At 43.8% G+C, this 23472-nt stretch overlaps 1 protein-coding gene across 5 annotated transcripts in view; it reads left to right on the forward strand.

Annotated features, from left to right (window-relative positions):
* Positions 1–23472, forward strand: part of C7H3orf20 (chromosome 7 C3orf20 homolog) — a 90421-nt gene that overhangs the window by 45256 nt on the left and 21693 nt on the right. For 2 of the 5 annotated variants that reach the window (XR_004540190.1, XR_004540189.1), the window contains exons 12-15: positions 2608–2830; positions 6650–6748; positions 12937–13202; positions 16656–16772. Coding sequence is in view for 3 of the 5 variants with exons in the window: in XM_033953078.1 (XP_033808969.1) it covers positions 2608–2830; positions 6650–6748; positions 12937–13261; positions 16656–16772 (764 nt within the window). In the remaining 2 variants the exon portion in view is untranslated. Of the gene's footprint in view, positions 1–2607; positions 2831–6649; positions 6749–12936; positions 13262–16626; positions 16773–23472 lie in introns of those variants that run through there. The other 3 variants (XM_033953078.1, XM_033953079.1, XM_033953080.1) reach the window with 2 other exon arrangements.

Genomic DNA, 23472 nt, shown 5'->3' on the forward strand with positions numbered 1-23472 from the left:
AGTGTCTGTTTCAACCTCAGTCCTTCTACACCAGCATTCTTCAAAGCAAAGCTTGAGGGTCAGTGGTTGTGGCCATTCATACTCTGATTCTTATGGGAGCCAAGGATAATGAAGCCATTGTGACATCACTCATGTGATTGGCTCTTAGGCACTGGTGGAATGAGGCATTATGACATCACAATATCTGCTCTGGATACCAGAGACTGTCATTCTGTAGTGTCTATTTCAATCTCAGTCCTTCTACACCAGCATTCTTCAAAGCAAAGCTTGCGGGTCAGTGGTTGTGGTCATTCATACTCTGATTCTTTCCTCTCTCCTTAAAGAATGACATGAAGGTTTCCCGCAGTTATCCGCGGGGATGGGAATGGTGATGAATTTTGTCACCGTGTCATTCTCTAATTAAGAACATAAGAATTGCCATACTGGGACAAACCGAAGGTCCACCAAGCCCAGTATCCTGTTTCCAATAGTGGCCAACCTAGGTCCCAAGTACCTGGCAGAAACCCAAAGAGTAGCAGCATTCCAGAGCTGAGATTGTGATGTCATAATGCCTCATTTCACCAATGCCTAAGAGCCAACATCAGCAGTGATGTCGCAATGGCTTGATTGTCGTATACTTAAGAACAGAAGGGTTGCCATATTGGGACAGATCGAAGGTCCATCAAGCCCAGTATCCTGTTTCCAACAGTGGCCAACCTTTGAAAATACAGGACTAGCAGGTCTAGGGTTTCCAGACGTCCGGATTTACCCGGCACTTTGTCCGGGTTTTGAAAGCTACCAGCTCGGGACCGGGTCGGGAGGACATCTGCGCATGCGCGGATGCAACGTAGTGACATCATACACATGCATGTGATGTCATCATGCCACACCTGTGCATGTGTAGATGCCCTCCCAAAGCAGCTCCGAGATCGGGTTGAGGGGGTGGAATGGGGCGTGACCTGGGTGGAACTGGTCAGGGCGGGACTGGGTGGAACTGGCGGGGCTTGGGGGGGGCGGAGCCATAGATCTGGATTTTGCAATTATAAAATCTGGTAACCCTAATATGGGCGCTTTACTACAAATGGATCTTGTTCCTATTTGACAGCAGTTTCAATGTTAGCTCCATAACGTTACTTCCTAGCCTTGGCCCTGCCCCTTTGTGAACAGATGACAGCATGCACATTGTATTATAACGCATGTACTTTCACTTGCAAAGAGGAAGAGCAATTTTCAATTAACAATTTTACCTGGGCAAAATTGCTTAAGCATCATCCCCCAAATAAATCAAGCCCACAGAAATGACATTCACTTAAATACATTAATTGTGGCGGCCCATGATTCTTTTTGCTGAGTCACGATTCTCTTGTTCTTCTTTGTTATTGTCTTCAATTTATGCTGACTTGTTCACACTTTAAAATTACCTTATGAAACACTACTCAGGCAAGAAGGAACTTTTTATTTAGCTTCAGTAGCAAAATCCTTCTCTTAAACTTCAGAGTACAGAATGACACGGGGACAAATTTTTCCCCGTCCCTGCAGGAACTCAATTTCCCTGTCCCGTCCCTGCAAGTTTTGTCGCTGTCCCTGTTCCTGCCCCATTCCTGTAAGCTGTGCCTTAACCACACAAGCCTCAAACACTTATGATTTTAAAGTGTTTGAGGCTTGGGCAGATGAGGACGGAGCTTGCAGGAATGGGACAGGGACAGGGACAAAACATAAGAACATATGAAATGCCTCTGCTGGGTCAGACCCGAGGTCCATCGTGCCCAGCAGTCCGCTCACGTGGCGGCCCAACAGGTCCAGGACCTGCGCAGTAATCCTCTATTTATACCCCTCTATCCCCTTTTTCAGTAGGAAATTGTCCAATCCTTTCTTAAACCCCAGTACCGTACTCTGCCCTATTACGCTCTCTGGAAGCGCATTCCAGGTGTCCACCACACGTTGGGTAAAGAAGAACTTCCTAGTATTTGTTTTGAATCTGTCCCCTTTCAACTTTTCCGAATGCCCTATTCTTCTTTTATTTTTTGAAAGTTTGAAGAATCTGTCCCTCTCTACTCTCTCTATGCCCTTCATGATCTTATAAGTCTCTTTCATATCCCCTCTAAGTCTCCTCTTCTCCAGGGAAAAGAGACCCAGCTTCTCCAATCTTTCAGCGTATGACAGGTTTTCCATACCTTTTATCAGATGTGTCGCTCTCCTCTGAACCCTCTCGACTAACGCCATATCCTTCTTAAGGTACGGCGACCAATATTAGACGCAGTATTCCAGATGCGGGCGCACCATCGCACGATACAGCGGCAGGATAACTTCTTTTGTTCTGGCTGTAATACCCTTTTTGATTATACCAAGCATTCTATTCGCTCTCTTAGCGGCCGCTGCACACTGTGTCATCGGCTTCATTGTCATGTTCACCATTACCCCCAAGTCCCTTTCCTGGGTACTCTTATTCAATAACATCCCTCCCATTGTATAGTCGTATCTCGAGTTTCTGCTCCCCACATGTAATACCTTACATTTCTCAACGTTGAACTTCATCGCGGGGACGGGGAAAATTTTGTCCCCATGTCATTCTCTTCTTCAGAGCAGGCACATTCCTCCCTGTCACTCAGACAGCTTACTGTGTTTCAGGAATTGACTCGCCGCATATGCGTCAGATGTCCAGCGCTCCTCGCAAAACAGCAAGAAAACGCAAAATCCAGTCTGCAGTCGCTCCTTCAGTTGCACAAGATTTGCAAACAAGCCGGGAGAACGATCCTTCTGGACCTGAAGACCACCCCTGGCTAAGCCGATTTCAGTCAGCCCCTGCTGGGAACGCACAATGGGACATCTCTAAGAGCTCCCCGTCTCCCAGGTAGGTGGAAGAGCAAGACATTGCTCTACAACAGGGGTTCTCAACTCAGTCCTGGGGACCTACCTAGCCAGTCAAGTCTTCAGGATATCCACACGAATATGCATGAGATGAAACTCTGTTATATAAATATCTCATGCATACAATTCTGGAGACCACACCGTCAAAAAGATATAAACAGGATGGAGTCGGTCCAGAGAGAAGCTACAGAAATGGCCAGTGATCTTTGTCATAAGGTGAATGGGGACAGTTAAAGATCTCAATATGTATACTTTGGAGGAAAGGCGGGAGAGGGGAGATATGATAAAGATTTTTTAAATCAATATAGTCAGTTTGGAGTTTTTTGCTTTGACGCCAAGGTTGTGCAGCTGAGGCTGTGGAGCTGTGAAAGCCGTTGAGAGAAAAAAGTTTGCACGACGCTGGTTTTTGTTCCAGCAGCAGTTAATCTCTTGGCGCCAGAACTAAGTTACTTATTCTATCCATTTTCCTTTTTGGTGAAATGAAAATATGAAATACCAATATAAAAATATATAAATATATATGAAAAAAAAAATAGCTGTGCACAGTAGTGGGGATTTTCTCCTTTGGTCGTTACATTCATGGGGTGTGAGTTTTTTATGCCAATGACAATAAGAACGCCAGCTGTAAATCGTTAATGATTGCTGCGTGCCAAAATTCCTCTTGAGGCTTTTTCTCCATCCGTTTTTTAATTTAATGTTGGATCTTGGAGATCTGACATCTAACCATATTGATTTTGTTGTCACTACAAATATTGCTTGAAAAATGTTTAAATACCTACATAGCATAAACGTGCATGAGGCAAGTCTCTTTCAGTTGAAAGGAAACTGTGGAATGAGGGGGCATAGGATGAAGGTGAAGGGCGATAGATTCAGAAATAATCTTAGAAAATACTTTTTTCACAGAAAGGGGTGATAAATTGCTATAATGGCCTCTAAAATGTATCTGAATTCAAGAAAGCTTGGGACAAGTACGTTGGATCGTTAAGGGAGAGGAGGAGATAGTAGATGGTATGGCTGGGCGGACTAGATAGGCCATATGGTCTTTATCTGCCTTCATTTTTCTCTGTTTCTCTATTCATTGTGGATATCCTGAAAGCCTGACTGGCTAGATGTGTCCTGAGGACTGGTTGAAAATCCCTGCCTTAAAGCCTGCTCAGCTCTGGGAGAACTGGGAGAAAATAAAACAAGAACATGTTTCTGGTAAACAATTTATAGTGCATCATTAGGGTGACCAAGTTATCCATTTCAGAAAGAAGACTTTTTGGCCAGTCCTGGATTTCTGCCAACCTCATCCTAGGAACATACGCAGGGGTATCTGACCATACTTGGGATTTGAACTCATGACCTTTGGAAAATGGAAGCAGTGCCTTTAACCACTGAGCCACAGGTGCTTTTCAGGTGCATTATGGGACCTGCAGCACTGATTTCAATGAATACAATCATGGACTACAAATACTACACTGCTTTGGGATGTAATTTTAAAAACAGGACTGGCCAAAAGGTCTTCCTTCTGGAATGGGTAACCTGGCCTCCCTATGCATCATGGTGATCCTTCCTGTGTGTTATGTACCTGGTGGCATTAAAAACTTTTTGGAAAGAAACAGATCAGTGGTTCTTAAATCTGTCCTGGGGGACCCCTAGTCAGTCAGGTTTTCCAAAATATCCCTAAAAAGAACATAAGAATTGCCATACTGAGACAGAACGAAGGTCCATCAAGCCCAGCATCCTGTCTCCAACTCAGTCATTTTAAAAATAAACTAAAAACCTATCTTTTTAAGGATGCCTTTAGTCTCTAAAATAAGCATAATTTAGGCAGTGTAGTTAAGTCATCCCTCCTTATGTTTTCTCCCTGAATGTTCTCTCCTTTTTTAAAAACATTAATGATGTAACTTTTCCCTTTTATCCTTTTTGTATTTCTGTTGTTTGTTTATGAATCTGTTTTTTTACCCTGTTTTACTTAATATTATATGTATGTTTTTTAACATGTTTATATAATTTGTTGTAATTCGCTTAGTAAACTATGGATAAGCGATTCATCAAATTAATAAACTTGAACCCAGGTCCCAAGTACCTAGCAAGATCCCAAATAATTTTATGCTGCTTATCCTAGGAATAAGCAGTGGATTTCCTCAAGCCATCTCAATAATGGTTTAGGGACTTCTCTTTTAGGAAATTATTCAAACATTTTATAAACTCTGCTAAGCTAACTGATTTCACCACATTCTCCAGCAACAAATTCCAGAGTTTAATTACACATTGTGTGAAGAAATATTTTCTCTGGTCTGTTTTAAATCTACTATTTAGTAGCTTCATCGCATATCCTCTAGTCCTAGTATTTTTGGAAAGAGTGAACAAGAGATTCACATCTACCCCTTCCACTCCACTCAGTATTTTATAGACCTCTATCATATTACCCCTGAACCTTCTTTTTTCCAAGCTAAAGAGCCCTAGCCCCTTTAGCCTTTCCTCATAGGGAAGTTGTCCCATCCCTTTTATCATTTTCGTTGCTCTTCTCTGTACCTTTTCTAATTCTGCTACATCTTTTTCGAGATATGGCAACTAGAATTCCACAGAGTATTCAAGGTGCAGCCGTACCACAGAGCAATACAAGAGGGATATTGAGATCCTGCGGGGATGGGGACAAATTTGTCCCCGTGTCATTCATGGCAACTGCAAAAAAAAAAAAAAAAATGACAACTGGCTATGAACAAACTGGTGCAGATTTACTGTGTTTCCAAGACCTCAAACACCCAAGACACTACTTAAATGTATTTCGTGTCCTTACTGGGGTGAAGTGTTCATCATCGGTCTTGTAATCAAAATGATTTATTTAGTACAGACACAAACAATTTTACCAACGTGGTGGAATACTTAATATTAAGAAGAGCACTTAGTTATCATGTGCAGTGAAAAACATTTGCTCTGTTTAGTGTGCCAGAGCTAAAAAAAAGTTTGAGAGACACTGCACGAGGATTTACCCGGACATGTCCTCTTTTTAGAGGGCATATCCGGGCATCTGGATGACTTTTCAAAACCCGGGCACTTTGCCTGGGTTTTAAAAAGAAGATCGCGTTGAGAGGGGCATCTGTGCTTGCGCGGATGCTCTCCCAACTGAGACGAGCAGACTGAGGGGGCGGGGCTGGGGAGGGGCATAGGCGTAATGGGGCGAGGATGGGTGGGTGTGCCTGGGGGGGCGGGTCTATGGGTCCAGATGGGCCTGCCTGGGGGGGGGGAGGGCGGGTCTAAATTTTACATATGTTAACCCTACACTGCACTAGTAGATAAAGACAGGTTGTTCACCCTCTCCGAGGTAGAGAGAACGAGAGGGCAATCTCTAAAGTTAAAAGGAGATAGATTCCGTAAAAACATAAGGAAGTTCTTCTTCACCCAGAGAGTGGTAGAAAACTGGAACGCTCTTCCGGAGTCTGTCATAGGGGAAAACATCCTCCAGGGACTCAAGACAAAGTTAGACAAGTTCCTGCTGAACCAGAATGTACGCAGGTGAGGCTAGTCAGACCGCTGGGCACGATGGACCACTGGTCTGACCCAGCAGTGGCAATTCTTATGTTCTTATATTATATTATAGTCTGATGAGATAGGCCACAAGTACATCCACCACCGATGTTAAACTATTACATCAGTTCCCTGTTCCCACCCTTCTGGCGTAATATTACTTGTAGCGCCGTGAAACTTCTAAGGTTATGAAGAATGATGTATGCTTTTCTGCAGTGTGAAATATTGGAATTGTTTGATTTCCTAATAACTATAGCTGCTTATGATAAACATCCTTTTCCCATTGCAGATCATCTTTACTGAACAGCTTTTTCAGACAAGACCAGGCTAGTGTGACTGAGTCAGGCTTCAATAACCCTCCCAGAGGTCAGAGCCTTAATAAATCAGGGTAAGGAAAAGTGGGAATAATTGAGAGAGCATGAGAGGAACTTGAACTTATAACGATGTAACCATAAGATGTACACCCCCCCCTCCATATTCGCCGGTTTAGGATTCGTGAATTCAGTTATTCGTGAGTCTCTAAACCGCTCCTCCCAGACCTATCCACATCTTACTTTTAAAGCCTGGTGGTCTAGCGGTGAAGCAACGCAGGAGCGATCTTCCTACGCTCCTGCCCTGTGCAGAGCCGCCAACAAAAATGGCTGCCGTGAATTCCCGTGGTCTAGCGAGACTACAGTGGGAACTCACTTCAGCCGTTTATGTTCACAGCTCTGCACGAGGCAGGCATGTAGGAAGATGGCTCCTGCCCCTGCTTCACCGCTAGACCACCAGGCTTTAAAAGTAAGGTGTGGGGAGGTCCGGGAAGCAGGAGGGAGGCGGGGGTAGCTCAGAGTCGGCCCTAAAGCTATTCACGAATTTTTCTCATTTGTGAGGGGGCTGTGTCCCTAATCCCTGCGAAGATGGAGGGGGGAGTGTAATTTATATTAGCTTTTTTATGTTAGATGGTATTAGCAGTGGCATACCAAGGGGGGGCGGTCCGCCCCGGGTGCAGCCTTAGGGGGGGTGCACAGTCGGCCAGGTCCGGAAAATTCTACCGTGCCGATCAGCCTGCCTCTCCCTGACGTCAATTCTGCCATTGGAGAGGAAATTCAGGCCAGCCAATCGCTGCCTAGCTGGGTGGAACTTCCTCTCCGACGGCAGAATTGACGTCGGGGAGAGGAATGCTGGTCAGCCCGACGCAGGGAAGGAGAGCTTGGGGCGGCAGCGGCTTTGGGGCATGTTACCCGATGGCGGTGACTTGGGGGGCTGTTCCCCGATGGCGGCGGTAATGGCTTGGGGGAGGGCAGGGAGAAAGAAAGAAAGGGGGCAGGCAGGGAGACAGAAGGAAAGAAGGGAAACAGAGAAAAAGAAAGGGGGCATGAAGAGAGAAAAAAAGAAAGGGAGGCAGGGAGAAAGAAAGGGCAGGGAGAGAGGAAGAAAAAGTTGGGGGAGGGAATGAGGTCTGGAGGAGAGGAAGCATACAGGCTGAAAGAAGGGAAGAAAGATTGGATGCACAGTCAGAAGTAGAAAGTGCAACAAGACTCATGAAATCACCAGACAACAAGGTAGGAAAAATGATTTTATTTTAAATTTAGTGATCAAAATGTGTCTGAATATATATCTGCTGTCTATATTTTGCACTATGGCCCCCCTTTTACTAATGACCTTACTCAAACACCGTGCTAGGCCAACAATAGTACTAAGAAATCTCACCAGCTCACTATCAGAGACGAAGACTAAATTTCTCAAGAGTCCACGTTTAACTACCAGAGCTAGTCATGGTTGTTAGACCACTGTCAGGGCTATCATCGAATATAATCTTATTTTCTCTGTGAGCCTTTTATTTTATACTTATTTAATTTTTATATTATTTTTGTTTTCTCAGAGAATATGCTTTGATTCAAATACTCCCTTTGAAATTCTGTTCAGTTATTTTTTCTACTGATAATGCTGTGAAAGTGTGGTACTTAGCTCAAAATCAAGAGCCGACTGACGCCCACACCCGATTTGACGGAAGATCTCCGTTTCACCCTATAGATTTACTGAGGGCTTCTTCAGAACAGCAAATTGTTAAACAGCACTCCTATAAAGAGAACAAATAACCATCTTAATTTCAAGCACATTATACTGTGATACCTTTAAAATTCCTTAGTGCAAATGTCCTAAGAAAATACCCCTTGATACCATACCTTTCTAAGTAGTGCTAAAACACTATAAATTAAAATAATGTTAAGGTGAAGATAAGTATTTACTTACGAAACTGAAGTTTTACAGAATTCTATTTAGCAAGCTACGGACTATGCCCGTGCTTCCCGCTGTCTTACTAAGAGGAAAGTTGCTGAGACGCCGGCTGCGAGCTTCAGCTTTTAAAATTCGCTGGCAGCGTCTGACGTCATATCTGGAACAAAAACCTTTCAACGTTCTTCCGAAACCGAGTTGAATTAAGTTAAATATATCAAATTAAAAGAAGATATTAAATTCTTAGTTGAAAAAGACTTGCCAATTTACTGATATATTTAGACCCCTAGGTTGTACTGTGTGGAGCCTATCTATCCACTTTTGTTCTATTTGCAGTAATTTTTTCCCCCTATCCCCCCCCTCTGCATGACTCTGGAACCTGTTAACCATACAAGTCAATTGTTGAAACGTGTGATGGTGTGCTAAACAATGTGTTACCAAAGGAGCCTCTCTTCTCTGCAGATGTAAACATGATTTATGCTCCGACATGCGCACTCTAAATTGTCTGGTGGTTTTCCCTATATAGATTTTTAAGCAGGGACATTTGATCATATACACCACGTGGTCTGATCTACATGATGTTTTATACCTTAAAGTGTATACCCTATGGTTCAAAGGATTTTCAAATGAAGAACCTTGAGTTGTCATAGAACAGATTTGACAGCTGCCACAACTAGAGTGATAGCCAGGAGAACTCTCCATTGGAATATGTACATCTGGTTTAAGACTTAGATGTTCTTTAAGATTGCGAGACCTAGTATAAGCCAGACATAAATGAACATCCTCAAAGCATGGGCTTCCTTTTAACATTCTCCAATGATTATGAATAATATTAGATAATGCTTGAGACTGAGTATTATGTCTAAGGACACAGGTCATCAACTGTTCATTGCTGTCCTTCAGTGTTCTTTGGTTACTGGCGGGATTTAATAACCATTCCCGATGATTGTTTTTCGCCCTCCTATAACTGGTTTTTAAAACCTTCTTTGGGTAGCCTCTGTCAGATAAAGACTTGGAAAGTTGTTTAGCTGAAGATTTGAAATCCTGAGTATGGGATCAAATCCTTCGGTATCTTAAAAATTGCGAGAAATATTCCAGTAGGCTAAACGTATCTGTTGGTTTTATGTATAATTTGGTTTCTAGTTTCCTTGGTTGTATGAAAACCCATGTGTCCAAAAAATTAATGCCTGCCGTTGATTGCTGCATGGTGAACTGTATATGGGTATCTCTTGTGTTAAGGGCAAAGTGGAAATGTCCAATCAGATTGGTGCACAAAAAAGTGTCTTTCAACTCATCTGATAAATCCAATGGTCTTTATTAATCCAAATTAGCTCATACATCCAAAGCAACTCAACGACTCGACATGATCATGTTTCGGCCACCCGGCCTGCATCAGGAGTCTTAGGAGTCTTTGGGTATCAAATAGTCTCAAATGGTCTAAAGCAAAACGAACAAACCATTGCTCCGAATCTGTAACACCACAGAATAACACAGCTTTGCTAATTTGGATTAATAAAGACCATTGGATTTATCAGATGAATTGAAAGACACTTTTTTGTGCACCAATCTGATTGGACATTTCCACTTTGCTCTTGCCTGTTTGATTTTGTGGAATTGCTTCCCCTGTTTTATTGTATCTCTTGTGTTAACCCATTCAAAAAACAGTTTGAGTTGCTGGTTTGAACCCTCCCATACTAGAAAAACATTGTCGATGTATCTTTTCCACCCGATGATGTTATTGGCCCATTGATTGTCATAAATGAAAAGTTCCTCAAATTCTTTCATGTACAAACATGCTATAGATGGAGCGCATGTAGCTCCCATGGCTACTCCTTTTTTTTGTAAATACAAGGAGTTACCATCTGTGTAGAAATTTTCAGTTAGTGCTAATCGTAATAATGATATAATGAATTCTGTGGGGCACTGATGCGGGCGGATTCTACTGTCCAAGGCTTTTTGAGCTACCATAATAGCGGTTTTTAGCGCAGGAAGCCTATGAGCGTCAAGAGCAGCCCTGGGCATTCAGTGCAGCTCCCTGCGCTAAAAACTGCTATTGTGCTTTAGTAAAAAGGGAGGGGGGGGGTTTATCTATTATTGTATGGTTGTTACTGAGGTGACAGTGCATAGAGTCATCTGCCTTGACCTCTTTGAAAAAAACCCAGAATAGGAAAGATAATTAACATTTTCTCAGCGTACAGTGTGCTTTGTGTTTTTTAAAAAATTTTATTGTTGATAGATCATTTGACTTGGTCATTTTAAAAGTAGCTCGCAAGCCCAAAGTGTGGGCATCCCTGAGTTAGAGCGTTGAAGCTGCGTGTTTCTGCCGTAAAGGTCATCTCTGACGCAACCAGAAGTTGCATCAGAGACGACCTTTATGGCAGCCATATGCAACTACAACGCTCCGGATGCTGTAAGAAGGCAGTTTAGACATCGCCAGCCACAGGGCAGGGAGATTTGTCGGACTGGGCCTGTTGTCCGGGCCGGGGTGAGGGGAGAAAGCGCCATGAAGGTAAGGGGCAGTGAGGGAGAAAGGGAGAAAAGGTGGGGTGGAGAGGAAAACAGGGTAAAACAGAGGGGGGAGAAGGACGCTGAAAGCACATGGGGAAGACAGAGGGGGAAGGACGCTGAAAGCACATGGGGAAGACAGAGTGGGAAGAAGATGCTGAATGGAAATGGGAAACAGAGAGTGGGGAGAAGATGCTGAAGGGAAATGAGGAACAGAGAGTGGGGAGAAGATGCTGAAGGGAAATGGGGAAGAGAGAGTTGGGAGAAGACGCTGGCAGGGAAGAAGACAGAGATGCCAGACTATGGGAGGAGCGGAGGGAAGAAGATGGGTGCCAGACCAATTTGGAAGGAGGGAGAAAGGGAAAGGCACAGTAACAGAGCAAATGGAAGATGCAGAGAGAAGAGAGACAGTGGATGGAAGGAAGAGAGTAACAAGAAGATGAGGAAAGCAGAAACCAGAGAAGACAAAGGTAGAACAAAAATTTTCTATTTATTTATTGCTTTAGGAGACATGTGTCACTATTTCTGTGGTGTTGCATTGTATGCAGATTCAGCTTCTTGCTGGTTCAATTTAACTTTTGTCAACGTATTTCTATTGTATTCCCCCTTTTACAAAACTGGAGCATTTTTTAGTGCCAGCCGTGGTGGTAAGAGCTCTGATGCTCAGAATTCTATGAGCGTCAGAGCTGTTACCACTGTGGCTAAAATCCACACTACAGTTTTGTAAAAGGGGGAGGGGTTAGTTTGTGATGACATATTCCATACTAGGCGAAGGTGTTTTCTGTGTTCTGTGTGTTCGAAAGATATGGTTTTCTGTTAGGATTGACAGTGTAGGATTGATCTGTACAAGTCTGGCTTGTTTAGTTTTACAATGGGTGTATTGATGTTGTACTGCTCACTGCATATGTAAGATGCTGCCTTTTCCTAGGTACTCATGTGTGACATGTGGCTTGTTACTAAAAATCATGTTTTTCGTATAGATGGGGGGGGGTGTCAAAAAATGATGGGCCCCGGGTATCACATATGCTAGGTATGCCACTGGGTATTAGTCAGTGTTGATTGTGATGTTTATTATACTTGTTTACTGATTATTTATTTATTTATTCATTCATTTTTTAGCCCGTCCTCCCTAGAAGCCCAGAACGGGTTATAACTAGGTGCTTAAAACTTCCCTATCTCCCCAAAAAGGCTCGCAATCTAACTAAAGCACCATATTAAACATGTATTAACATACCAATATATTAACATAACAAAATAACCCCCTCCTTTACTAACACGTAGCGCAGGTTTTAGTGCCGGCAACTGCTCTGACACTCATAGGAATTCTATGAGTGCCGGAGCAGTTACCGTCGCTGCCGGCGCTAAAACCCACGCTACGTGCTAGCAAAGAAGGGGTGGGTAAATTAATTTAAAAAATACAAATAATAATAATATATGTACTTTGCCTTGAATTCCTTGGTTAAAGGTAGACTAGAAATATACAAAACAAAAACAGAGTTCTGTTGATAAACTCCCCCTCCATATCCGCAGGTTTGGCACATGCAACTTCAATTATTTGCAGTTTTTAATCCCCCCCCTACCGGACCTCACTACAACTTATTTTTTAAAGCCTCCACAATTTTCTTAGGGATGACTCTGCCACCTCCACCCCCGCCTCCTGGACCCCTCCACACCTTACTTTTTAAAGCCTGATGTCTGGCGGTGAAGCGGGGCAGGAGCGAAGTGAACATAAATGACTGCTGTGAGTTCCCCCTTTTGAAATAAGACTTTGCACTGAATTGCCTACGTATACAGTATATACTGTTTGAATATTAATACAATGGATTAAATGCAACTTGCTCCCTTATTTTTAAGGATCCATCTTGTTCCTCCGATGCCTGTGGCGTCCCTGTTGCACGATCAAAGCTTGTGGTGTAATTCCCATATGACCTGCCCTGTTGTGCTTCGGAGAATTGCAATGGGAGAGGAAAGCCAGCAGTGCAGGTGTAGCAATCACCAGATCCCTTTTGTGACAGACTTGGCGTTTGACCACCTTATTAGGAATCGGATGTCTGCCTTGGAGCAAATCATCGTGGTGTGCGTCATTTCCTCCGTTGACCCGGAAGATGATCCTAGTGAAGGCAAGTTGGAACAACTCTATGAAAGAAAGAATCAGTTCAGGAGTATGCCTTGTATGCAGGTGGGTGACACATATGTTGGATACATTTGGCTGTTAGGTAGGGTTACCATATAGAAACATAGAAACATAGAATATGACGGCAGAAAAGGGCTGTAGCCCATCAAGTCTGCCCACGCTAATGACCCACCCCCAGACTTCACCCGGCTAGAGATCCCACATACATATCCCATTTCTTTTTGAAATCGAGCACGCTGCTGGCGTTAATCACCTGCAATGGAAGTTCATTCCAATGATCGACTACCCTTTCGGTGAAGAAATACTTCCTGGTGTCGCCATGAAATTGCCCACCTTTGATTTTCAGCGGTCAGACATGTCAAACTCTGGTCCGTGGTGTAGTAATATTTGGCCTGCCAGAGGATTTCCAGTTTGCACTGAAACTGGCCCGCCGGCAGAAGCACACATAATGGACAAAGCTTTGTTAAAAAAAAACAAACAAACCTATATCGAATCAGACCAAAATCCGTCGTATTACAAGAAAACTTTGGCTGCAGGTGCAGCAATGTAGACAACAAGAGTTTACATACCGAGCACCCCTTTGGTGGTACTAGTCTACCTACACTTCCTGGTCCGCCCCCAAGGCATGTGGCAACCGGTCTGACGTCGGGCCGTTGCCTCATTGACGTTCGTGCAAAAAAATGGAAAATTCTTGTGTTAAGAGTAGAAGGGAGAAACATGAACGTCGCCGGTAAGAGAAACATGACCTGGGTCCCGGAAAGCGTAAGAGCAGAAGGTCTGATGTCTGGCAAAGAAAGGGGAGGATTGATAGTTTTGGGCGTGGGATGGATGTAGCCGCGAAGGATTTTGCTGGATAGCGAGAAACTGGCTTTGGCCGCTAGTGGTACATCCACCTGGTCCTTGTCAGGGAGCTGGTCGCTTGTGGTCTTTTCCTCTATTAAACAGAGTCTATTTGAACTTTGTAGTATAGCACCCTGCTGTGTCTAAGAGTACCACCTTCTCAGTTTGTGCAGTGCTCCTCTCGGGCCCACCACACTATGGCCTGGAATAGTGACCAGAGAACAATTTTATTTTCTGTTTTGTGAATACAATATGCCAGATTTGAAATGTGTATCCTGCCAGAGCTGGTGTTAGACAGCAGGCTTGAGCTAGGACCTAAAAGAGAGAAGAAAAGTCTTTTTTTTTATTTATTTTGTTTACATCACAGAGCCAGTGTGGGGTTGGAGGGGCTGTAACCCTATACTTCTACTAAGATCAAGGGGTCCTTTTATTAAGGTGTGCATTTAGCGCGTTCTAAATCGGTTAGCATACCTTAATAAAAGGACCCCTAAATATCTTAATATAAATTCGGCCCACGACTTGGCCTAAGTTTTAGATTTCGGCTCCTTATGTGATTGAGTTTGACACCCCTGCCATAGCTGAAGCTCAAAAAAAAATCCCAGATGCATGGCCCCGCCCCTACACGGCCTCGTCTCTTCTTTCCAGCCAGGTCTGGAGGGCGTCTGAGCATATGCGATTGTGTGCGACGTCATGTGCGCATGCTCAGAGGCCCTCCAGACGCGGCGGGGCTTTCCAAAACCAGGTCAAACTACGGGTTTTGGAAAGTCCGTCCAGGTTTTCCCGGACGTCTGGTAACCCTACTGTTAGGCATAGGGAGCGGAACGCGTTTTTGTTAGGGGGTGGGCTCAAAAGCTCCAACATAGCCCCAGCAGCATCCTGCGGCAAGACAATTCCCCCATCTACCTTCCTTGGTCGCTGTAATTTTAAATCTTTGGGCAGCCGACATGCAGCGTCAACGAGCAGGCGTGCCCTGAAAGTCTTCATTCTACAGCGATGCTGCGCGGTGGCTGCCCGCAGATATAAAATGACAGCGGTTCCGATCGACACAGCCACAGCTATTAGCAATTCCCTCTATTTGCCAGATATTTTATGATTCAACTCGCAAGACCATTTCTTTTCAGTCATGGCTCCCACACTGTGGAACTGTCTTCCCTCGAATATAAGGCCAGAATCGTGTGCCTCCAAATTTAAATGTGGCCTAAAACCTTTTCTTTTTAAAGACGCCTTTGACTCATAGATTCAGATTTTGATATCAGCTATAAGCCTGCCTGCACTCCCTTATGTTTTTTCCTTTCCCCACCCAATTTTTATTTTATTTTATGAAATGATGTAACCCTCCTTTTGTCTCCTGTGAACTTTCCCCTATTATTTTAAAGCGTCTGTGTTAACTTCCCTTTATAAGTATATTTTTTTAGCAATGATTTTATGTAAACTGCTAGGGGGAAATACTTTTAAAACCAATAGGAGGAAATCTTTTTCCACTCAGAGAATAGTTAAGCTCTGGAACGCGTTGCCAGAGGTTGTGGTAAGAGCGGATAGCGTAGCTGCTTTTAAGAAAGGTTTGGACAAGTTCCTGGAGGAAACGTCCATAGTCTGTTATTGAGAGAGACATGGGGGAAGCCACTGCTTGCCCTGGATTGGGAGCATGGAATGTTGCTCCTGTTTGGGGTTCTGGAATCTTATGTTACTCTTTGGGATTCCAGAATCTTCCTATTCTTTAGGATTCTGAATGGAATGTTGCTACTCTTTGGGTTTTGGTCAGGTACTAGTGACCTAGATTGGCCACCGTGAGAACGGGCTACTGGGCTTAATGGACCATTGGTTTGACCCAGTAAGGCTTTTATGTTCTTAGACTGTACAATAAGTGGTATATCAAGCCGTAATAAACTTGAAACTTGGAGTAGAGCCATAACTGATTTTTCTGACCGCCAATTGTGGAGGCCATGGTCCCTCTGACCTCCCCCGTTCCGAAGCCTATGCTGTTAGGGGCCCTTCTAGTAAAGAGTGCTAAGCTGTAATGCACAGAGCTGGCAAGAAAAGACTTACCCCATAAAATGCATGAAAGCTTGTTAGCTTGCTAAACCATGCATTAAAAATAATTTTTGCAGGGGGTGCATCATGGGCGGTGAATGGTTGTGGAAGTGTTAACCAACTAGCACATTTGCATTAGGAAGTGCTAACTGGATAACGCAGTTACCCCCCACCCCTTTTACAAAACCGTAGCGTGGTATTCAGCACCGGCTGCCATGGTAACAGCTCCGACGTTTATAGACAATGACTGTAACAGACTCTTATCTACCTCATAATATCATTCACCAAATCGCAGTTTTAAACCCCTTCCCCAAACGTTTATGCAATGTACTTCTGAACCATTCCAAATTTGCACTGTAATACAATCTTTACCTCCAAAGAATCTCAAACAGTTCTATAATGTACCTCTATTGCACCCTTGCACTGTGCTAATTTGCATGTCTTTATATTGCACTGTAAGTCACTTTGAACCTTCCTAGGCATAGCGCGAATCATAAGTCTCAGATTCGATTCGATGTTTCATTCATTGGTTTGGCAAGGCTGTCATTGAGTCTCAGTTTTAACACAGAGCCGCTTGGATTCCTTTCGCCTGCTCAAATATGATGTCAGCACTGCAAATGAGCTCCCTGGAGGCAACAGCACCCTTCTGGTTCAGAGACACAACATTGCACCGGGCATGTTTCTGGTAAGTCACGTAACCATCTAGGACAGTGGTCTCAAACTCAAACCCTTTGCAGGGCCACATTTTGGATATGGCGGTACTTGGAGGGCTGCAGAAAAAAATAGTTAATGTCTTATTAAAAAAATGACAATTTTGCATGAGGTAAAACTCGTTATAGTTTATAAATCTTTCCTTTTGGCTAAGTCTTAATAATAATATTGTCATTTATAGCTAAAGAGACATATGATCAATAAACTGTTTTATTTCACTTTTGTGATTATGATAAACATACCGAGGGCCTCACAATAGTACCTGGCGGGCCGCATGTGGCCCCCGGGCCGCGAGTTTGAGACCACTGATCTAGGAGGTATCACTGTCAGCATTTTTCTTTCCTAGATAGAAGGAGGTTTAATATAGTGGGTTTTTAAATTTTTATTTTGGGTATTTATATATGTTATCTAAGTGGTGTACAATCGGGTACTCAAGCATTTTCCCTTTCTGTCCTGGTAGGCTCACTATCTATCTAATGTACCTGGGGAAATGGAGGATTTAGTGACTTGCCCAAGGTCACAAGGAGCAGCGTGGGATTCGAACCCACAACCTCAGGGTCAGGGCCGCCATCAGGGCAGTACTACCAGTCCTGGATTCAGGGGCCCGGAGCTGACAGGGGGCCCGGGCTCCCCCAGGGTCCTAGGCAGTGTTCTAAGGCAGGGGCGCAAGTAGCTCGCCAAGGCAAAGTGAGTCGATCACCCAGGACTCACTTTGTCTTGGCGATCTATCGGTCCGATCAGTCTTCCTCTCCCCGACGTCAATTCTGCAGTCGGAGAGGAAGTTCGGGCCAGCCAATCGCTGCCTGGCTGGGCGGAACTTCCTCTCCGACGGCAGAATTGACGTCGGGGAGAGGAAGACTGATCGGACCGAAGCAGGGAGAGCATGAGGCGTTGGCGGCGTCGGCTTTGGGGCCTGTTATCCATTGGTGGCGTTTGGATCCTGTTCCCCGATGGCAGTGGCAGTGGCTTGGGGAAGGGCAGGGAGAAAGAAAGAAAGGGGGCAGGCAGAGAAACAGAAGGAAAGAAGAGAAACAGAAAAAAAAGAAAGGGGGCATGAAGAGAGAAAGAAAGAAAGGGCAGGGAGAGAGGAAGAAAAAGTTGGGGGAGGGAATGAGGTGTGGAGGAGAGAAAGCATACAGGCTGAAAGAAGGGAAGAAAGATTGGATGCACAGTCAGAAGAAGAAAGTGCAACCAGAGACTCATGAAATCACCAGACAAGGTAGGAAAAATGATTTTATTTTAAATTTAGCAAAGTGGAGGCAGTATTACCACAGTTTTCAAAGGAATTTGCCCAAATAACTTAATAGTTAACTGGGTAAATTCCCAGAGATGAAAACTTCCCTTCACTTACTATGCACAGTTCTGAATTTATATCTGCTGTCTATATTTTACAATATGGTCCCCTTTTACTAAACTGCAATAGTGGTTTTTAGCGCAGGGAGCCTATGAGCATCAAGAGCAGCGCTGGGCATTCAGCGCAGTTCCCTGCGCTAAAAACTGCTATTGTGGTTTAATAAAAAGGATGGAGGGTATATTTGTCTATTTTTGTATGGTTGTTACTGAGGTGACAATGCATAGAGTCATCTGCCTTGACCTCTTTGAAAAAAAACCAGAATAGGAATGATAATTAACATTTTCTCAGCGTATAGTGTGTTTTGTGTTTTTTAATTTTATTGTTGGTAGATCATTTTGACTTGGTCATTTTAAAGTAGCTCACCAGCTCAAAAAGTTTGGGCACCTCTGAGCTAGAGCGTTGAAAATGTGTATTTCTATTTTATCCCCCCTTTTACAAAACTGTGGAGCGTTTTTTAGCGCCAGCCGTGGTGGTAGCAGCTCTGATGCTCAGAATTCTATGAGCGTCAGGGCTGTTACCACCGTGGCTAAAATCCACACTACAGTTTTGTAAAAGAGTGAGGGGTTAGTTTGTGATGACATATTCCATACTAGGCGAAGGTGTTTTCTGTGTTCTGTGTGTTCGAAAGACATGGTTTTCTGTTAGGATTGATGGTGTAGGATTGATCTGTACTGGTCTGGCTTGTTTAGTTTTACAATGGGTGTATTACTGCTCACTGCAATATGTAAAATGCTGCCTTTTCCTAGGTACTCATGTGTGACGTGTGGTTTGTTACTAAAAATCATGTTTTTCTTACAGATGGGGGGGGTGCCAAAAAATGATGGGCCACGGGTGTTACATATGCTACGTACGCCACTGTATGTAAAGATACCAGAAAGCTGGCGTAGCAAAAACTTTAAGTAAATTGTTATTCTTCTAAGTTTTGAGTATTTAACCCTCCCACAATCTCACGGGCATTCGTTTCAAGTTTCAAGTTTATTGAGATTTTGATTTAAACGCAATATCAAATATTTTCAATGCGTATAACAAAAATAAATTTGGGGAAATAAATAAAACCATTTGAACAATAAACATATCCATAGATGATTAAAATTACATAAGGAGTACAAGGATAAACTACATTTGTTTAAAAATGCGTTCTCCGCGCCTGCTCATAAATTTGTTGCCTGGAAGGATCCAGCAATGAGGCCAGATGCCTTTCAGGACAAAGACAGAGAAAGAATTGTGCAATTTGGATTAATGATGGAAGATGATTTAAAGCAAATGGCACAGTCTATGAGCAAAGATCTTGACGGACGTTCTTTTTATGAATATCTCCTCTATGTCAAATCACCCAATGGACGTGAGAAGATTTTAAGGGACTGGCTTAGGTGGAGCATTAGCAGAAAAGTATGTGTGTATTCGGCCAATGGAAGAAGGGGGGGGGCGTCGGGGGGGGGGCGTGGGGGCCCAATAGGATTGCTCAGTAAGGGGCCCAGAAATTTCTGATGGCAGCCCTGCTCAGGGTGCTGAGGCTGTTGCTCTAACCACCATGCCACTCCAGGAGAGGGCCTGAGTGGCCGGTTTCAAACCTATTCTCCCATGGACACTTAGGCCTGGATTCTGTAAACAGCGCCGTTATCGGCGGCTGCCTTAAAAACAGCAAGCCGATCATGTGTGAATCACGCAATGGCGCCATTTGCAGAATCGCGGCAACGTGAAAGGCGCCGGAAATGTAGACCGGTATTTTGGAAGACCTACATTTTCGGCGCCTACCTTTCACGAGAATCGCGTCCATGGAGGCACCTTACGATGCCCAACGCCACTTCCAGCATTAACCCCGGGAGCCGCACCTAACTTTAGGTACGACTGATAAAAATATGGTGCAGAATCTTGCACCTCAAGCACAGAGGGAAGCCAGGCCGGTGCAAGCAGAAGGCCAGAGAAACTGCTTACGCTGGTCAAGATTTAAAGAGGTATGGGGGGAGGGGCAGGAGTGGACAGTGCATGGCATTAGGGTGCGGAGAGGTGCTGGCACCCCCCACCAAGATGGTGCCTGGGGCGGACTGCCCCCCTCTTACTATGCCACTAATCAAAAGTACAATCAGCAATCAAAATGTCTGCAAACAAATCCGCCCAGTAAGTCATCTCCACCCCATCCAAACCCAAAGGCCAAATTTAAAAAGTAGGATTTGAGTGCACCTTTGGCACTCCTCTCTCCTGGAGGCTGCAGGCCGCAAATACAAAATAAGGCTATCAGATGAATATGTAACTTTCGTAAATCTGATCATATCTCTCCTTTCCTGAAAGAAGCCCATTGGCTTTCGGTCAAGCATCGAATTACATATAAACTACTTCTAATAACTTTTCAAGGTTCTGACTACGGAAGAGCTACCTCATCTTGCACGCTTGTTAAGACCATATACACCTGGAAGACAATTTCTAATAGTTCCATCACATAGGGAAATGGTTCATGAACATGTAAGAGAAGTAATTTTCTCTTTTAATGGGCCAAAGTTGTGGAACTCATTACCACAATCATTAACATCTATTGATAAGTTTAAAGCCAGCTTCAAAACATTTCTTTTTCTGGTGCATACTATGCAATAACATGTATATAGTGCTGTTGACATCTGGACCCCCCCTAGAAAACAGGAAACATCCCTAATGTATTTTTCTTCAATATTTTGCATTTCTTCCCTTTTTTTGACCTTAATTTCATGTAATTTTAAGTTGTTCATTGTACATTGATGTTTTTAGAGTGTAAGCCGCCCTGAAGGTATACCAGAAGTGCGGGGTAATAAATTTTTAATAAACTTGAAACTTGGAGAGAGGATTGTCTGGGTGACCTCTGCAGTTTCTCAGAGCAGTCTTTTCAACAGTGATTCCTTCTTTTTGCCTCTTTTGAAAACTGGTATGTACGTGAAACAGCAAAACTTGTAACCAGACTTTATGCGCTAGTGTTGGCTGTGTACACTGAATTGCAAGATTTTTTTGAGATCCAAATTATTAGTAATTTTTACAATCTTTTTGAGCGTATTTATTTGGAAGGGGTGGGAGTGAGTGGCTTCATAACAAAATAATATCCCTTTATCTCACAGAATCCACAAAATGATCCTTTGAAACTAAAAATAATGATGGAAGGAATTTTGTTTTATTAATAGAAGCCTGTATCCCACAATCTTTTACAAGCCGTGAGAAACTGTTGCAGCTCTTAGACTAGGCATTAAACTGAAAGAACAGAGGAAGAAAAAAAATTATTTATACTCGGTGATCTCTGCAAATAAAGGACTAGATTTTCTAAAGTGCCTTACCTCATGCTACAGTATACCCTCGCGAATTTGCGGACTCACTAATTCGCAATTTTTCCCTCACTTCAGATGTCTGAAGTTACAGCACATTTTCTGACTGGGACTGTTCTGCTCCAGACACCGTCAGGGCACGCTCGGGTCAGAGAAGAATTTGTGTGGTAATCTAGGACCGAGGGAGCTGTTGGGTCTGTGTTCACTCGCCTCCCTCTCACCTGCCGATGTTCTGTCCCAGCTCCCGCGTGCTCCTGCACTGATTACAGTACTCATCTGTTATTTGCAGTTTTTCAACGTTTGCGGTCACTCCAAAGAACGTAACCCCCGTGAATTTTGGGGGAGTACTGTATTAGTTAATAAATCCCATCACATATAATATAACCTGTGGTAAATAATATGCTTTAATGCATGGTTACCTGGTAGTAGTTATGAGTTAATCAGCTCTAAAACTATTTAACATTATAAATATATACAGGGTGGGCCACAGAAAAGTAGCCCGTCTCTAATACCAGTGCCAGAAAGATGGTATTCTCCCTGGAACAGCGACTAGTGATTGTGGAAGGTGCATAGACATGAACGGGACCCACTTTCACCATCTGTTGTAACATGTGGGTAAGTGAATAAAAACAATCCACTTGCTCGTCCATCTTGTCATACTATTGCCAGAGGCGGGGCTACTTTTCTGTTGCCCACCCTGTATTATTTAAATAAAGTAAATATTCTTGCACTGAAAAAGTTCCAGATAATATCAACACACAGAGCTCAAGAATAAAAGAGTCTGGCCACTAGGTGGCACCACAAACCCACTTAAAATGTGATGATTTTTTTTTATAGCATTATTTATTTATTTATTTGGCTATTGCACTACTGTACTTGAATTTGTGAAAGTGAAGGCCATAATAAGCAAAAAAAAAAGACACATTTTCATTGGACTAAGGTAATGCATTTCTTTTTTTTTTTTAATCTTTATTCATTTTCATATCTTACAAGTGTATAATAATCAATCAGAAAAAATTTTTAACAAATCACTTGACAATCTTACTTATAATCATTAAAATATAAAAGAATCCCTTCCCACCCACCCATTTATTAATAATAAAAGAATTATCAATTATTATCTTTCCCAATCCCACCCCACCTATCTATATAATAAAACCGTAGGCGGCGCATGCGCAGTCTTATCAGCGTGCTTCCATGATCCGTATGTCCGTGGCCGCCAAGACTGCAGCATGCCCCGCGCTTACTACGGCCCCACGCGCAGCTCAGTTTGGCACGGCGGTTTCCCCAGATAGGGGAAGCCGAAAAACTCAATCCCGCCTCATGGTCCTGCCGCCGCTCACGAATTCCCCCTCCCCAATCCTCCTGCAACAGCCGCTACCGCTCCTGTTCAAAGCGGCCTGCTGAGGTTCGCGGCCGCTGTAACGAACCTCGCAGGCCGCTCTCCACATGGTAGCACGTTCCCTCTGACGCAATCGCGTCAGAGGGAACATGCTACCGAGTTGGAGAGCGGCCTGCGAGGTTCGTTACAGCGGCCGCGAACCTCAGCAGGCCGCTTTGAACAGGAGCGGTTGCGGGAGGAGGAGGGGGGGGAGTTTTAACAGGAGGAGTCGCCGAAAAAAACCTTCAGCCGCAGCAGGCCAGCACACGGGAAGGGAAGGGGGAGGGGCCGAACGGAGCAGGGCAGCTCAAGGTAAGAAGGGAATGGGGGGTGGGGGGAAATGTTTCTACTACTCAGCAGGGACCTGGAGGGGAAGGGAAAACCGCTGCTGCTTCTGCAAAGGAAAGTAGGGGGGGGGGGAGACACAGAAAGAAATACAGACAGACAAAGGAGGCTAGGGAGAGAGACAGACAGAAATAAAGACAGACAGGGGACCAGAGAGACACAGAAATAAAGACAGACAGGCAAAGGGTGCCAGGGAGAGAGAGAAAAAAATTGCAGGAGGGAGAAAGACAGAAAGAAAGGAAGAAAGAAACAGGAGCAGGGAGAGAGACATAAAGAAAGAAAGACAGACAGCCATATATTCTAGCACCCGTTA

The sequence above is a fragment of the Geotrypetes seraphini genome, chromosome 7, assembly GCF_902459505.1.
Source record: "Geotrypetes seraphini chromosome 7, aGeoSer1.1, whole genome shotgun sequence".
Lineage (NCBI taxonomy): Eukaryota > Metazoa > Chordata > Amphibia > Gymnophiona > Dermophiidae > Geotrypetes > Geotrypetes seraphini.